Below are 17,521 nucleotides of genomic sequence, written 5' to 3'. Positions count from 1 at the left end.
GTGGCAATCTTCAATTTTCTTGCTTTTACATGGAATGGGCTGGTCAACTTAGTGTCTAATGAATTCCTGAAGCAGACTTTAATGAGAAGTCTTTCTGGTTCCACATATGATCTGAATATCCAAAACCATCTGCAAGAGCCTTCAAACTCTTGTAGCCATTCCTGCCAACTCATAGCAGTGAGTTAGCATTTTCCAATTTAGTAGCAATGAAGAGCAAGAAAAGAAGGTGATCAAGTGTAGAACTTGACCTATGTATGACTCAAGCATTCTGTTCTAGATGCCTTCTTTGTCCTTATTGTATATTGTGGCGTTGATCCAGGTACAGATGGATACACAAAGAATGCACAGATTCCTCCTCCGCCAAAGAAGGAAGTCTAGGGCAATTCTGTCATCCATAACACACGCTGGCCAGTGAGTTGAGGCTGACTGGAGTATCTTCCAGGGTTAAAGTGGTGTCACTGATCACTTCTTTCTGGGAAGCTACACTGAATTAGCAAGGTAGCTCCTTTTGTGGAGATCTCCACACATATCTGAGGGCTGCACGATCTACTGGTAGTGTTTCCTTAAATACTCAAAAGCCTCTTATGACCACTCCTGAGGTGCAAGTTATTGTGGTTTTGGGGAGGGAAGCAAGTTAATGCCTGGCCTTCGTACAAGAAGTATAATACCAAGGGTTCTCACAGTGCCCCTGGAAAGAAAATGTTTATAATTGTTGGGCCACTCAAGTGAGATGTTCACCAGTTGGGGGGCAACAAGTTGACAGTGCCTTCAGTGTGGCTTCCCAGATGGATGGTAAACCTTAGGAGTCCCAGTTCAGATCAAATAATTGAGTCTAGTCCTCGTTTTAGGAGGGACTGTCCTATTTGTGTGTGCCACCAGCTGGGTGACATTTGTCTGCCTCATGGAATGGCTGAGGGGAAATGTAAGGGGAAAACCACTGGATTTCTAAGTAGACCCTGATGCTGTATTTGTTCAGCTGGTTAGGTCCAGGACCTTGGGGGTCATGGATAAGGTCAGTACTGTAGGCCGGCTTAAACTCGTGCTTGCAGTCTTGTAGGTAGTAGCCTTAATTAAATGACATATGAGACAGATTGAATAGATTTGATCCCAGCCTGCGTCACCCAGGTGAATCAGAGTGACCAGTGGAGTGACGTATTCATAGGTAGACTTGCCAGAAGGCAAGTTAGTACAGAATTGAAGGGTTTCTGTGTGGGGAGACTTTTCTCTCACATTTCTGTACTTTTTTCATATTGAGGCACTGAATGCCCTTTTCAAAGGGATGTGTCTGCTTAGGAGCAAAGGGCAGGCATGCCTACTGCCTATTTTGAGAGATTCGAGTTCCCTAAGTTTAGGGTTCTTCTGCACACCATGCAGGGCTCCTTTTGGCTCTCTTCATGTTTTCCTGTGGAAATTGAGACTTGAGGAACCAGCATAAAATGCTAACATTCTTGCTGCTGTTACTCCTGTAAATGATAAACTATCATTCGTCTCTGACCAAGGAGTCTCATACCTTCTACCAGCATCCGTGGAACTATGGCAGGTTTGCTTGCTAACTTGTAAGTAAGATAAAAGCTAAGGACTATCTAACATTAATACTATTCAAAAAGAGAAGGGGGTTTTTTAAGGATTAGTTTAATCTCCTCACTCCGCTATGCCTCAAACAAAGAACTTAAGATGAACCCAGATCCATTACAGAGTGATCTTGGGGATCTCATCAGTCCAGATCTAAACTTGGAAGCTGACAAGTCTTCGGTATGTGTGTGAAGTTGTAGCCGCTCACCCGTCACTCCCTGTTACGGTACAGAAGGTGTTAGGAGATGTGGGTTAGTTCTGGGATTGGCCTAATAGTCGTACCCAGAGGCCAAAAACCTAACGTTTACTAATCCATGGGGACTTACGAAACTAGTTTTATGTTCTTCTGCTCCCTCTGCTGGTTTTATTTCTTGGTTATTTCTGCAGAAATTACAATGTATTTCTACCAAAAAGTAATACACTGACCTGAACAAAAGGAAAAAAAATCAGATTTTGACCATTGGAAATTCATAGTGTCAATAAAATTGTTTTGTTTGGTTTTTTTTTTACTTGTAAGAATTTTTTGGTTAGTATAAACATCTTGGGAACAGGAGGGCTTGGATGTAAATCTGCCAAAGCATACTACTTAATGAAAAATTAAAAACAGATTTGTTCATTAACCGTTAGGAGAATTATTGAAAGTAACAATATAACGATAATAAAAATAACTAAAACAAGGACAGGCATAGTTCAGTGCAAATATGAAGGTTCAAATCATTAAATTGAAAACAATTTTTGTTTACAGTGGAGGCTTTCACATCCGGTAGATGCGGATTTTCGTTGAGTCGGTCAAGTCATTAGCTCTCCATATGATGAGTGCTGGGTTACATAGGTGAATAAAACAAGCATAATGCCTGACCTCTGCATCTTCCAGTCATGAAATATTAGCATTAAGCCAGGAATTTCAGATAATTAATCAAAATGTTATGAGTGTAGCGAGTGCTGTGAAGCCCCAGCACGCGTAGGCTGCATTGGGAGCCGGTACAAGTGGGCCTCTCCTTTTCCGGAGAGTTAAGGAGAGGCTTCCAAGGAAGTGGTGTGTAAATATACCCTAAGGAGAAAGGGGAGTTACCCAGGTGATGAGAACATTCCAGGCACTGCATGTATGAAGCAGGTATGAAGCCTGGAGCAGGAAAGTGTGAGTAACAGAATGAAGTCAAATGGCCCGTGTGGAGAGCCAGGGGTGAGGAATACAGGTTGACCTTCGAGGCAGTGTTAAGAACTTCGGATGTTGTTCTCAGGCACTGGGAAACCAGTGATGAAGTTTAAGCAGTGTACTAACGTGGTTTCCATTTTAACAAATCACTGTGGCAGCTGTGGGTGGTGGATTGAGTGGGAACAAGAATGGATGTGAGGAGACCATATAGAAGGAAGACTACTGCTGGAGTCCCTAGAAAAGGTGACACTTGTTTGGACTGAGGAGATAGCAGTGGGCATGGAGAGAAGAAGAAAGATTCAGGATCTCTGTAGGAGATTAGGAGTCAGCAGCATTTGGCCATTGGGGTAAGAGTGGCTCCCAGGTTTCTGTCTGGAGCATTTGGGTGGATGATGATGCCGTTTACTGAAGCCAGGAACTTGGCTTGGAGGTGGAGCAGGTTTGGGAGAGAATATCATGGTGCTTTCAACTGAACGTGACCAAGAGACGTCCTTGGGGAGGTGGCAAGGAGACAGCTGGAGATCCGTTTGTGGATCTCAGGAGGAAGGTGTAGCCTAGAGATGGAGGACATTTAGCTTTACAAAAACACTCATCACTTTAACCTAGAGCAAAATGCAGTAACGAAAGGTCAAATATTTTATCCAAGAATCTTCGTGATCTGAGGATTTACTTTGGTGGCCCTCCTTTAGCCACATTTAGCCTATAAACCTTCACCTGGCAGGGTATAAGGGAACACTCGTACTGAGGTACCGAATCACACTGGTAAAGACATACCCAGCAGTTTCCAACCCTGACTTTGCAACAGTCCACAGTCTTTAGCTTTTGCAAGAAATGTTGTAAAGCTCTCCAGAAAATTATTTCACTAAGCCTTTTGTAATGTATGTTAAATTTCTAAAAATGTTTATACTGTTTGATCTGGTTCCATGTTTGGGAATCCCTTCTAACTAAATAATCAGAAATGTGAACAAAGTTTTATATATAAAAATGTTCATCTTAGCAAAATTTATAATAGTTAAAGTTGAGAAAAATCTAATAATAAGTGAAATAAGTTAAGGTACCTCCATGTGTTGAGACATTATACAGCCATTAAAAATTACATCTATGAGAGTATATAATAGTATAGTTAAATTCTATAATGATAAAAACCTTTATTTTTAAGAATGAATTCATTTGTTAAAAATTATTCTGTCTGTCATATTGTCGAGGTCAAAAACAGGAAGAAGCATATAATGAAACATTGTGGGGAGCAGAAAGATGCAGTAAGCTGAAGTGAAGTCAAAAAAATAGAAGAAATGATTTTTGTCATTTAAGATATCATAAACCCTGGAAACCCACAATCATAGACCCTGGCTCTCATTGTCCGACCTAGTTAGGAGGGCAAGGAGGATGGTATGCATGTGGACTGAGTGTGAGGTGTGTGTCACACTGCTGTGGAAGGCAGGCTCACTGATGGTAGCTGCCTTCTCCTGCTGCCAAAAGCCTCTAGTAGAAAGGACTGTTCATCAGGAGGCTGTCTGCTGAGAGATTCAGGAACAGTCGCGTCGGAAGGAAGAGGCTGTTCAGTCAGCGGCTCTTCTCTCCACCTCCACCTCTTCTCCCCACCTCTCTGCTCCTCCATGTCTCTCAGCGCGCTGCCTTCCTGCCGGCCCCACCCTCGAGGCTCACCCAGTGCCTCTGTAGTGATGGTTTATTGCTCTTGTTTGTTGTCTGCCCATTCTTCTCTGCCTTCAAATTCAACAGGCCAGTTGAGTAAATATTTATTGAGTGCCTCCTGTGTATCAAGCACTGTGCACTGTGCTTGAATACAGAGATACTGAACCCAAAGCCTACTGTAGAGATGGATTTATAATCCAACAAAGTTCGACAAAATGGTGAGTGTGACAACAGAGATGTACACAGAGGTGGGAACCTCACCTGGATTGGGGGTGTTGGGAGAAGGCTTCTTGCAGGAGACACCTAAGCTGCACCTTGAAGAGGGAGAAAAGTTACTTTGGTGATAAAAGGTAGAATGGGCACTCTAGGCAGAGAGAGTAACCACAGGTCCCATGAGAGAATGACTCCACCAAATACAATGTGCATGCCCTTCTTGTTCTCAAAACTAATCCCATTGTCTTACCATTGTACATTTGTGTTGGCATAGCGTCTAATTTCATTTGATTGTATCCACAGAGCCTAATACGTGCTTGTTGAACTGACTTGAAATGAATTCTTTAGTTTACAATTTATAAGCCAACCTCCAATAGGACCCATTGTTAGGATATTTACATAGAGCTAGGATGAGACCCCAAAGTTATTTGTTTCCTTCCCCAGTCCATCTTATTTCCTGTCTTGCTGCTTTTCCTTCCATCTTTTCCACTGTTAATAGAGCATGTTAACACTCTGAGCCTTGGGAGGGTCTGATGAGTATACCTTGACTTGCATTAACCTGGTTTTCTCTTCCTAACTCTATATTACCAAGAACTTTCCTTCCCAGTTCTGGCCCCTTATAGCCTGATGTGATGTGGAAAAACTAGAGATGGGTCTTGTTTCTAAAACTTTAATTGACCTCATGATTGTGGGATAACATGGGAACAAGCTGATCACTGCCTTAAAGCTAACTCAACAATAAGCGCTGTCTCGGAGATGGTATAGATGAGGTCTCCTGCAGTGTAATCATAGCTCACATTTATTGAGAGCTTCCCAGGTGCTAGGCACCATTTTATGTGCTCACATATATTAACTCATTTAATCCCAACAAAACTATTATCATCCCTGTTTTACAGATGAGACTTCTGAAGCACAAAGACGTTAAATAACTTACCCAAGGCCACATACCTAATAAGGATAGAGCTGGAATTTAAGCCTAGAATCTGGTTCCAGAGCCAGTGCACTTATAATACCATATCTAAACCTCCAGTTTCTTTACCGTAAACTATCCTTATCCCTTAGTCACCAACAAAGAAGGCAAAGGGCCTCCTTCTCATGGTGCAGTGTTTATAGATGTGGGTGTGTATTGAGGGAAATTGAAAGGTATTTATCACTTGGCATGTAATAAGCTCTATTTAAGTATTTCCATGTTTGTTCTGACAGGATGAACAGCTCTTGCAATTAAGTCTTTAATTAAGTTAAATAAGCCTTTCTAGCCATTTTTTTTACCATTGCCCACCATAATTTAAATCTGACAAGATGCTTTAAAGAACCTGAGCTACCCATTTTATATGTTGTCATAGTCTGTTTGGGCTGCCATTACAGAATATCATAGATTGGGTGGCTTATAAATGACACATATTTATTTATTATGGTTCTGGAGGCTGGGAAGTCCAAGATCAAGGTGCTGGCAGACTCAGTGTCTGGTGAGGGCCACTTCCTCGTTTCTAAATGGTTACCTTCTCATTATAACATCACATAGCAGAAGGGGGTGAGGGAGCTCTCTGGGGTCTCTTTCGTAAGGGCACTAATCCCATTCCTGAAGGCTCTGCCCTTGTGACCTCGTCACCTCCAAATATTGGGGATTAGGTTTCAACATAGGAGTTTTAGGGGGACGCAAACAGATGTTAAATAGGGGAAATCCCATTTGTCATCTTTCTCTTTTCTATCCCTCTAATCCTAGTGGCTTAACCAGTCAAACAAGACCATCTCCAGAGCTTCTCCTTGAGATGAGCATTCTCTAACCTAAAAGGTGTTAGTAGCAAAATAGATGAAGGCTGTTCCCACGGGTCAGCCAGGAAAAGAGATGTCACGTGCCTGTTCTGTGTGCTAAGAACAAGGCACAGGACATTGATTCGTGTGCTTACTCCTTGCAGTCATTTGCTCATTTGTCTGTGCTTAGAGTTCCTACTGTAAGCCAGGCAGAATTCTAGGTCCTGGGGAGACTATGGTGAACAAGCCAAAACCCTGGCCCTGCCACAGCTTGTATTCTGTTGGGGCAGCAGACAGTAAATAAGTATGTGATAGATTGTTATGCTCTGAAGAAAAATAAAACAAAATAAGGACTAGAGTGATAAGAGCAGACAAGGAAGGTCTCTGTAAGGAGGTTGCATTTGAGCAGGGACCTGTGTGAAGTGAGGGAATGAGGGGAGCAAGTAAGGTAGAGAAGGGGAGGAAGGGAAGCCCCACGATAGGGGCAGGAGTGAGATCAGGAAGGGCCTTGAAAGGCCATAGAGAGGACTTCGGGTTTTCCTCTGAATGGGATGGCAAACCATAGGAGTGATTTGAGCAAAGGGTGTCATAATCTGCTTTGGGTTTTTCGATGATTGCTTTGGTTGCTAGCCGGAGAACAGCTAACAGAACAGGAGTGGAGCCCAGGAAACCTTGTAGAAGGCTCTTATAATAGTCTTAGGCTTTCTTTTTTTTCACTTTCACGTTGAAATAATTTCAGACATTAAAGAAGTTATAAAATAGTGCAGAGTCCTATACATCCTTCATCCATATTCCCCAAATGTTAACATCTTTGAAAACTACAGTACAAATGTCAAAATCAGGAAATTAACATTGATACAATACTATTCTACAGACCTTACTCACATTTTTTCCAGTTATCCTGCTAATAACCTTTTTCTGATTCAGAATTCAACCCAGGACCACACATTCATTTGGTTATAATATCTCCTTAGTTTCCTTTAACCTAGAATAGTTCCTCAGTCTTTTTTTGTCATTCATGACCTTGGCATTTTTGAGTACTAGCCAGAATGTCCCTCCTTTGTAGAATGTCCTTCCATTTGAGTTTGTCTGATGTTTCCTCATGGTTAAATTCAAGTTATGCATTTTTGATAAGAATACCACAAAAATGACGTTGTGTCCTTGTCAGTGCATCATATCAGATGCATGATGTTGATTTGTTCTGCCCTGGAGATGTTAACTTTAATCATTTGGTTAGGGTACTGTCTGCCAGGTTTCTCCACTTAATCACCCTTTGTAATTCATAAGTATTTTATGAGGAAATACTTTGAAACTGTGTAAATATTCTGTTTTTCATCATATTTCTGCCCAGTAATTTTATTCATGATTCTTACCAGAAACAGTTATGATTATAGTGTTTGCCAAATTTGTGGGTTTTTTATTACCGTAATAACTTCCACACTGTTTGGTTGGAATTGTACCATAAGGAAAAACTTTCACTTCTCCCCCATGTATTTATTCAGTTGATTGTATTGATTTGGATCCAAAAGTTTTTATTTATTTCTGTGTGAGAATTTGTTACTACCATTTATTTATCTTGTTGCTCAAATTGTCCCCAGTTTGGCTGTTGGGAACCCCTTCGCATTGCTTCCTGTCTCCTTTTCACATGTCCCCATCATCTTTTGAGCAAGTCGTACTTTATGGTACCATATGATGTTCCTGGCTTATTTTGTATACTCCTTGCCTCAGCCCTAGATTCAACTATCCAAATAACCCTTATTCCTTTTATTACAGAATAGTAATTAGAAGGCAAAATCTGGGTGCTATGTGTGCTTATTATTAATGGGGTGTCATTGCTTCTTGGCCCTCTCACTAGACAGAGCTAGAAAATATATATATGTGTATTCACACATCTATAACTATTTCTATATCTTGGATGTGTGTGCTTGTACACACACCTGACTCCATACTGATATTTCAAATTCAGATCTAACCCCGGAGAGTTTATTCTAAACTTCCCTCCTTATTTGTAACTCCTATTATAATAGTGAGAATCTCAGCCTTTATTATCCTCAGTACATTTCTTAGTTGCTCAATCCTAAATACACATTAGAATAGTGTCAGACTTGCTAACCTGTATAACCTGTATCCCTGTGAAGTACAAACCTACTAACTAGAGTACCATATTTGTGTACAAGTCTTTTTATATTTAGCCTTAAACTATACAATTGAACTACCATTTTCCAAAGCTACTTTTGTCAGTTCTCCTCCTGCTCCCCTTCAGTGTGGTTGTATCATTCATTTATAATACAGCTAGGTTCACTTGTTTCTGTTTATATTCCATTTGGGGTCCATCACTACCCCACACTCCTGGTTGATTTTAATTATTCACTTGTTTTTGAATATGTGAAACATTAACATGGTTCCCAAACTCAGAATCAAACAAAAAAATGTACTCAGAAAAGTGTTAATCTCTTTCATCCCTCTCTATTTCCATTTCCCAGCTGCTCCCACACACCTGCTTTTAGTTAACAAATCTCATTCGTTACTCATCGACCCTTTTTCCTTAGCTGAGAGGTAGCATAATGTAGATATTCTTTTGCATTTTGCCTTTTTCACTTTACAGTATATCCTGTAAATCACTTCATATCTATCCAAGAGTTCTTGTTCATTCTTCATAGCAGCGTAGTACTCAGTGAATGTACCATAGTTTATTCACCTACTCTCTCATACAAGCATTTAGGTTGTTCCCAATATTTTGGAATTTCAGACAATGCTGGAATGAACAGCCTTGTGCATGTGTATTTCTGTGGGTGTGGAGACAGTATCTTTGAGACAAATTCCCAGAAGTGAGATTGCTGGATTAAAAGCTAAGCGCATATGTAGTTTTGTTGGATATGGCTTTCCACGTTTTACTAGTTTGCATTTTCATCAGCAATGTATGAGAATGCCTTCTTCCCCCATAGCCTTTATAACAAAACATGTGTCAGACTTTTTAATTTTCCAGGCAAGAATTTTGACAGTGGCTCATACAAGGGTGGTAGCAGTAGAGGTGGTGAAAAGTGCTTAGATTCTAGATATATTTTGGAGAAAAAATCAATTCAGAGTTTATAATGGATTGCTTTGGAGGCTAATGCAACAATTTTCTGACCAGGGTTCTCTCCAATTCTGTTTAAATATTAGGCATCAATATTTACAGTCTAAACCAGTAACTTCTTTTCATTTCTCTGACATTTATGAAGCTTTTGCCGATTCTCATCTTTCTCTTGGGCCAGGCTTATTATAATATTCCAGTAAACATATGGCATTGTAATAGGTAATGCTAACTACTCTTAACAAATAATTTTCAGTATTTCAGTGGCTTAATGCTGCTGAAGTTTATTTCTCACTCATGTAACAATCCAATGCCAGTGTTCCTGATTTACAGGTCTTTTCTGGTGATTCAGGGACCCGGGCTCCTTCTAGAATTTCTCATGCCATGAGGTTTCAGAGTCCTCTAGGAGGAAGTGTAAAGAGACAGTGGAAAAGGGATATCTTAACTGCCTGGCCTACAGGCAATGCATGTTACTTCCTCATACTTTCTGGGTTCCATGGCTGAGGACTGGTCCCATGCCCCCTAGATTCAGGAGGGCCCAGTAAATGTGGTCCCTGCAGGACAGCAGCTTTCCAGGGAGCACTGTATATATGGAAGGGGGCATATGAATTTAGGTGAACAATTAGCTAACTGCCACAGATATTGAACAAAGTCAGCCATTTGGGTACTGTGTGGAAATAAACATTTTGCAGGATGGAATGTATATGCTGAAGTATTACATTCTAAAATTCTGAAAGAAGCTTTAAAAAAAAAGGTATATGGAGTTTAATAGCAGGGAAAGAAAATGAGTTATACAGAAGGAGAAAATATTCAGCTTTGAAAAGCTAAGTAAACATAGCAGAACATTTCCGAATAACAAGATTTGTGGATGAAAACAAAGACTTTTGTGTTTTCATTCATCTGCTCCTTCATTCATTCAACAGACAACACTAGACCCTGTTTGCTGCTGGCTCTGTGCTTGAAGCTGTTATGGATGGGGTTGAGGGGCGGCAAGTGGTGAGGGAAGAGGAGATGGGAGCTGCACTGGGTGGTTACTGCATGTGCCCTGGGGGAGGTGATGTGTATTCTTACATGGACAGGAATATATTCAAGCAGAATGTTGTGCAGGTATGAGAAGAAGCCATTAAGCATAATTCAGAATAGTGAGGGTTTTTTTTTCCCTTTTGGTCTTCTGAGACAATTATATGAGAGAAACTTTCCTAAAAGCTTTTAAAGTGCAGTACTTCATTAGAACAAACTGATAATCTGAATAGGAAAAATGTCAGATTCCAAGAAATAAGCTATTTTATGTTCTTTTCAGAATACAATATTTTTTAATAAGGTAAAAAGTTAGTCTTTCTCACATTCTTAAGTATTTGTAGGCTTTGCATTCAATTTATATGGAAAAAGTTGTTATTTTTCTCAGTGCACAAGGAGTTTGATTTATAAGAGGACTGCCAGAGAAGAAAATCTGTCATCATATTTTATAGCCACACCGCTAGAGTAATGCTAATAACCAACATCTGTACTGCACACCACAGTCTACAGAGGGTCCTACGTAATTGATCCGATCTAATTCTCACCGTAATCCTGTGAAGTAGGTAATGGCTGGGTTGATGTTATCACTGTAGTAGTCACAGTCGTATTACCATCCTCCCCATTTTATAGTTGAGGAAACTGACACTCAAGGATGTAGGTAATTTGCCCAGAATCTGTAAACTTATATTCCCAAAGAGAGAAAATAAATTTTAAGTTCTGATATTATAGTCTATTTATATCTGTGTTCAAGAATAAAAAAGCTAATTGAGATTTTTAAACCCCATTTACTTCTTATCTCTTATTGTTGGGGTGGGAAGTAGACAGCAGTTAAGAAAATATGGTTAATATTTCCAAACAGTGCAATATTTTCCATTCTTCTTAGAATTATGCCCGTTGTTTGAAGGTCAATTAATTGCCATCTTCATTTCCCTTTGGTCTTTACAGTAATTCATTGTATAGTACATTAAATTTGGGAGAAAATAATGCTTAAAGGGTGGGACTTCATTCTTGGAGCCAATTTTTTTCTCTTTTGAGACTTAGTTGTTTGTTCTTTCAACAAAAATGTATTGTATGCCAGGAACTGCGCTAGATCCTAACTCCTTTGCTTTCACATTTTATTGGTGAATAATACTATTACTTTGTGACTAATGTCCAGCTGGCTCTGTTCTCTCAGGTGGGGTGACTGCTCTCTGTTGGGACCCCGTCCAGCGAGTGTTGTTCTCGGGCAGCTCAGATCACTCTGTAATCATGTGGGACATCGGTGGGAGAAAAGGAACAGCCATCGAGCTCCAAGGACACAAGTAAGACTGCTGGTGCTTTTATAAAGAACACTGAGAAAAGATTCCCAGCCGAAAGCTAGAACAAAGGAGTGCGGGCCAGTCTCCATGGCAGGATCTCAGCGTGGGAAGGAACATGGCAGGAACGCAAATAATAGCCACTTTGATTTACATCTGTACATCTGTTTATTTATTTATACTCCATCTTATTCCACAGAGGATCTGAGAGTGCTTACAAAAAACCGTAAAATAAAATAATGGCAGCAAATAAAGAAAAGGTAAAAATTAGAACCGGAAAGAATATAAGAGTCAAAATTTGAGAATGAGGGAAAAATGAGCTTAAAAATAGGAAGGCCCACAGAATTTCTTAATTGAGTTCCAATGTGGCTCTAAGATTCCTGGCAGCTAGAGGAAAGAGAGAAATCATATCCTTCCTTACACAGTACATTTTGTACTTCACCAAATATTTATTGAGTTCTCGCCTGGATTCATATCAGGCTCTTCTTCCTTCAGGGACAGTTTCAGGGGCCTGGGAGGAAGAGCAGGGAGAGCTTTGTGTTTCCTTGGAGCTGTTCTCAAACTTTGCGGTACACAAAGAATCACCAAGGAGTTTGTTAAAAAGTAGCTTTCTGGGCCCTGTCTTCTGAGATCTGGTCGCTGTCTGGAGCTTCGGGCGTCTGTGTCGTAACCAGCCTCCCAGGCGGCTCTCTGCTGGTGACCCTCAGACCACACTCCAACTTGTTCCGCATGTGCTGCCCACAGTCCCTGGGGGCAAGGCCTAATCATGTTGTAGGAAGGAATTTTAGATCTCTTTAGAACACTCAAGCTGTTCTGAATTGTTTAAACTTGTAAAGTTTTCAAAATGCTATTAAGAATGACTCTAGACAGCCATGAACAAATGTCAGTCCTGCTCCCATGAACTGACTGGTTTTAAGCAACATTAGCTCTGCCTGTAAATCTGCGTGGAAACACTAGTTTTAAAATAGCCTCCCCAGTTAAATCTACAGTTTGGGATTATTGGATATCAGTGAATTCAATTTTAGACAGCCCATGCAAAAATAATTATTTTAATGTTAGAGTTTAGTTTTAGAGAAGTAGCTGGTCAGCCCTTCTTTCCCACGTTAGAGAACAGATCAGTTGTCTGGGGCTACACCTGGCTTGTGGGTCACTTGGACCTTGTCATCAGCACATTAGAGGGGTCGTTCTCTTATATTTATCTCCATGACATGGACACACATCGAGATCTTGTAGAAGGAGTTGACATCATCTATGTAAGTGAAGAGAAAGAGAAGCCAAAAACAGTCTTCTTTAATAACACTCAATTATCTAATCTGCCAGGTAATTCCTGCTGCTTTGGACTCTCAGAGAAATAAAACGCAGGTTTTGAATGAAGATCAGTAATATTTATTGGACTCATTCAGATTAGCTCATAATTAGCTTTATTCTTACACAGTGGTTAATAAAGGCTGCAAGCAGCCTTGCATGGCCCGTCCACAGGGTGGTGAAGTGTAACAGTGCTTAACACCAGCATCACTGTGTGCTAAGTGCTCTCATGCAGAATGTTGTTCTAGGGAACTTGCACCTATAGTTTGGTAAGAAAGGAAAAGCTACAAAGTTGAGATACAGTCTCTCAGTCCCAGAAAAATGAAAGGTCTTCCAGTTTCTAAGAAATACAGACTTGACCTTTTAGAAAATGGAATAGACCAGACTTGGAGTCCATCCCGAAGGGATCACACCCTTAGAACTTAGGACAGGCAGGCGGTGAGATCAGGAGCCCCCAGTCAGAACTGGCTGTGAACAGGAATAATGGCAGAAGGTATTTTATTTAATTCAAGCTTAGTAATAAAATGAACTCTCTAAAAAGCTCCTTGTCCCCAGGTCTTAGCGTGAGAGGGGTTGCCCCGGGTGTCACAGAGCTAGGAGAAATAAACTTCCTCAGCATCAGTTGCTGTCAGTCTGTTAGAGCGGGTTTGAATGCCTAAGTTGAGGACAGGAAAGCCACTGGAGCTGCTGAAAGTAGGAGAAGGGATTCACAAAGAAGGTGTGGGAAGGAAAGGGCAAGGGCACCCGGCCAGAGAGGAGAAGTCATCAGCCCATTGTCAAAGCAGCCATTCCTTTGCCCTGAAGATTGACCCTGGATTGGTGTTCAGTGATCCCTGTATTTGAATAGCACCTAATACTTTGTCAAAGAGCCTTCAAAACACGCAGACACCTCAGTTTAGTCTTATGATAACCCTGTTAAAGAGAGAAGCCAGATATCATTTCTTAGATGAGCGTACTAGGCTACCATCCTCAAAGACCCCAGCTGGGAGCTTAGGTCTCCCAAACCTTAGGTCCGTTTGAACTAGGAAAGCTATTCAGAACCTTCCTCATGTCCAGAGCTGTGCCAGGCACTGGGGATATGAAAATGAACATTGAGTAACATATGGTATCCCCCTCCCCCCAGGTGCCCCATGGTGTTTTCTGTCTCTTTTCATCTTTAGAGGCCAAGGAGTTTCTACTTGGGGTCCAAGGCTGCCCCTTGCGCTGAACAATTCCTCGTTTTCCCACCTTCCCCCAGGGTGACTGATGGTATCAGAGTTCCAAATCAAGGACCGAATTGGTGAGCTTGGGAACTGGAGAGAGCAGACTGGACAGAGATCCCCACCCCTCAGGATGGGGAGACTGCCTTCCCCTCTTGTGGAAATGTCCAACCATAGTGTAGAGGGACAACTCCATGTGTCTTCTGTCCCAGGTTCTGCTGCTTCATACCATCCTTCAGCAGCAGAAATACGACATTTTTGCAACTAGTTTGATTTGGTGTATAAAACTCCCATCAAAACAAAGAGAGCTTTAGCACTACAGTAAGTGATGGATGACAGCAAAATGTTTCCAAGTCCAAGGGAAAAAAGCTAAGAAAGTATACTTCTATACAATATTATCTGCGTTGGAAGCATTTTGGTGTTTTTATTCCCTGCAGCAAGTGGAACCATGATTATATGTTAGCTCTGTGGAAGGAAAGGCAAAGAAAAGATTCCAGTTTCAGGGCCAGTTATGTTTTTTCAAGTATTAGTTACCAGTTGGATGGATATTACAGAAGCGTAGACCTGGATATTTATTGTCCCATACCCACCTTGGCAAATCTAATAATGGTACTTGGGCTTTTTAGGTCCTTTTTTATTCTCTGATAATATCTATCATTCCACGACCAACTTTTTGACCGTAATTTTTCTTTCTAGCAGTGTTTTCTTAGGCTTCTAAGACTTTTTAGCAACTTAATTTAATAGTAACATAATTTAAAGCACAGGTAAAGGGCTGTGTGGTCCCTTGTGATGGGACACTCCACCAAGACTGGGATCCGCATGTTGCATGAGGCTGTGGCACAGCCAGGCCCTGGGCACATGTGGCCTGTGTATTTGCTGCTTCTTTCCACAATCCCAGGGCTTGGTTTCTCTCTCCCTACTCTTCCATGTGTAAGATTTTTGTTATAAGCATCCTCAAAGCCTTTTGGTAAAGAAATAGGCTATTCATAAATAAATATACACTGGAAGAATTTGTGCTCTTCCCTCTTATATCAAGTAAATTGCATGTAAAGTTATGAAAGAAGTAGAATTCTTGCATTCAGCTTCTTCTGGGTTTTGAAGAGGGAGGGCAAAGATCAATATGTATGAAAGCTTTCTCTCCTTCCGAATCTGAGAGTTAGGAGCATTTCTCACTGTAGCACTGGAGAATTATCAGGATAGAGAAGAGATGTCTTTTCTATTTTTAATTTAGCTAAACACATAATAGAACACAGTATAAGAAATTAGAGTCCTCATCTTGTTAAAGACAGAGGGCCTGTGTAGTGTGTCATTAAGTGCTGGCCTCTGAGTCAGGCCAAGCTGTGTTTGAGCCAGCCCTTCTGCTAATGGCTACATAGGCTTAGGCTAGGTACTTCATCTCTCTGATCTCAGTTTCCTTATCTCTAAAATAAGGGTAATGTTGGAAAGAAAAACCCTCAAAGGTTATCAAAAAACATAAATGATATAATGCATGTAAAATAATCAACACAAGAGTAAGGGCCAGTAAGTGGCAGTTGTTAAAATTATTCCTGTTAATGAAAATTATAATAATTCAAAAATCAAGCTCTTGGATATGATTACTGTTTCTCCTTGATTGTAGCATTTACTATGGAAATATTGCCACATACACCTCCTCCTTTTATTCATAATACATCCAACAAATGTTTAGTGAGCTCCAGCTACATACCAGACTTTGTGTTAGGCACTTAGGACATAAAGGTGGGACAGTTGGCCAGTTTTACTAGAAAGTGAGAGGCTCAGTGGGGGAGTGACTCTTGATTTGGATCTTAGGAGGTAAAGAGATTCTCATGGTTGTCAGGATCAGGATGTTACTCAAAACAGAACACATGAAAACACTAAATATAGTGTTTTCAGGAAATTGCAAGTGAGAGCTGGTGGCTAATCTGAACTTCCACCCTAGTCTCTGAACAGCAAAATGTTGCTGATCTCACACCAGTGCTCCCGGACAGAGGTCCCTGAGTTTGGGTTCAGGCTGGCTGCGGTCCACAGATCCCTGGGGAAGCAGATCCCTCTCAGGTCCCTTTGGTGTGTGGTGACCCTGGGTATCAGTTATCCAAGAGACCTCACACGTGTGGATTGCTTATGAACCTTCTCTGGTCCTTGGAGGTTTGGAAAACTTATGAATATGGGAGTTCTGAATATAAGAGAGCGAGATATCTGGTAGCAGATGCATAACTAATCAGATTTATACCAGGTAACCCAGGACTTTTCATCAAAGAAATGAAAGATACTATACATTTAAGTCCCTCCTACTCTTAGGAGATGGAAGAGGGCCTACGTTGACATCTGGGAAGATGTTAGCCTATATCTGAAAATCTGTTTCTATGAAGAGGATAAAGGCTTCTCTACCCTTTCTCCTTAAGAAGCCTCAGGCCCAGGACCAGCTTCCTGGGCATGTTTCCTGTGCAGTTGCTCAAGGCCCTATGCTTAGGAGGGCCTCATGCTTGGTTTAATTCTCTGCTGTCACCATCGTGTAATTCCTAATAAATTTTCAACAAGGGGGCTTGTATTTTCGTTTTGCGTTGAGCCTCCCAAATTATGTAGCTGGGCCTGATTAGACATGTTGCCCCTAGGGTTGGTGAGAGAGGAAATAAGGCCGTCCCACTAAGTGTAGTCTTTGTGGATGGCAGATCCTTGTGGCTGTAAAAAGTGAGGTTTTTGTGCACTTGTAAGAGCATTTGCAGTGCAGTGCACGGAGCACTGATCCATGAAATAATAACCAGTTTTGAAATGCTTTCTAGTATAAATGCTACAGTGATGTCAGATGAAACATGAATGTAAGGAGAAGGTATCTTTTATTCTTTATAACCCTTAGTCTCTGAACCTGGGGATGTTCCCTCACTCAGCTTTTAACTGCAAGGTGGTCATATTTTGAATCTTTAAATCAGGAAGTCCCTGAGCAGCTTTATTACAAAGCTTGGAATCCAGCATTCGTCACTGTGTCCCACTCTTCTGCGTTGGAATGTGAACAGTACTGGAATCCCATAAATTACGTATTTGTTGCTGAATGTTGCTGCCAGCTATGAGTGGCAAAGCAGTTCCTTCTCTAGCTTATTTTGGTTTTACAAGATCACTGATATGTATCAAGATGCCTTAACAAATGAAATGTAGTTCAAATCACAGGGTCTGTTCAACTAGATGATTTTCCTTCTTGCTTTTGAATATCAGAATGGCGGCACGCCATACTTTAAAATGTATGAAATAACAACCAGGAGAGATAGCAAACAATTGACTCTTTTTATAAATG

General features: G+C 40.9%; 1 protein-coding gene across 1 annotated transcript in view; it reads left to right on the top strand.

Moving 5' to 3' along the window:
• WDFY2 (WD repeat and FYVE domain containing 2) overlaps positions 1 to 17,521 on the top strand; it is a 182,279-nt gene that overhangs the window by 145,179 nt on the left and 19,579 nt on the right. Inside the window, exon 7 of the mRNA XM_014732071.3 lies at positions 11,611 to 11,737. Within this exon, the coding sequence (XP_014587557.1) occupies positions 11,611 to 11,737 (127 nt within the window). The remainder of the gene's footprint in view (positions 1 to 11,610; positions 11,738 to 17,521) is intronic.

Source organism: Equus caballus, chromosome 17 (assembly GCF_041296265.1).
Source record: "Equus caballus isolate H_3958 breed thoroughbred chromosome 17, TB-T2T, whole genome shotgun sequence".
NCBI classification, from domain to species: domain Eukaryota; kingdom Metazoa; phylum Chordata; class Mammalia; order Perissodactyla; family Equidae; genus Equus; species Equus caballus.
The sequence above is the reverse complement of the archived record's forward strand: the minus strand, read 5'-3'. Positions and strand labels throughout refer to the sequence as shown.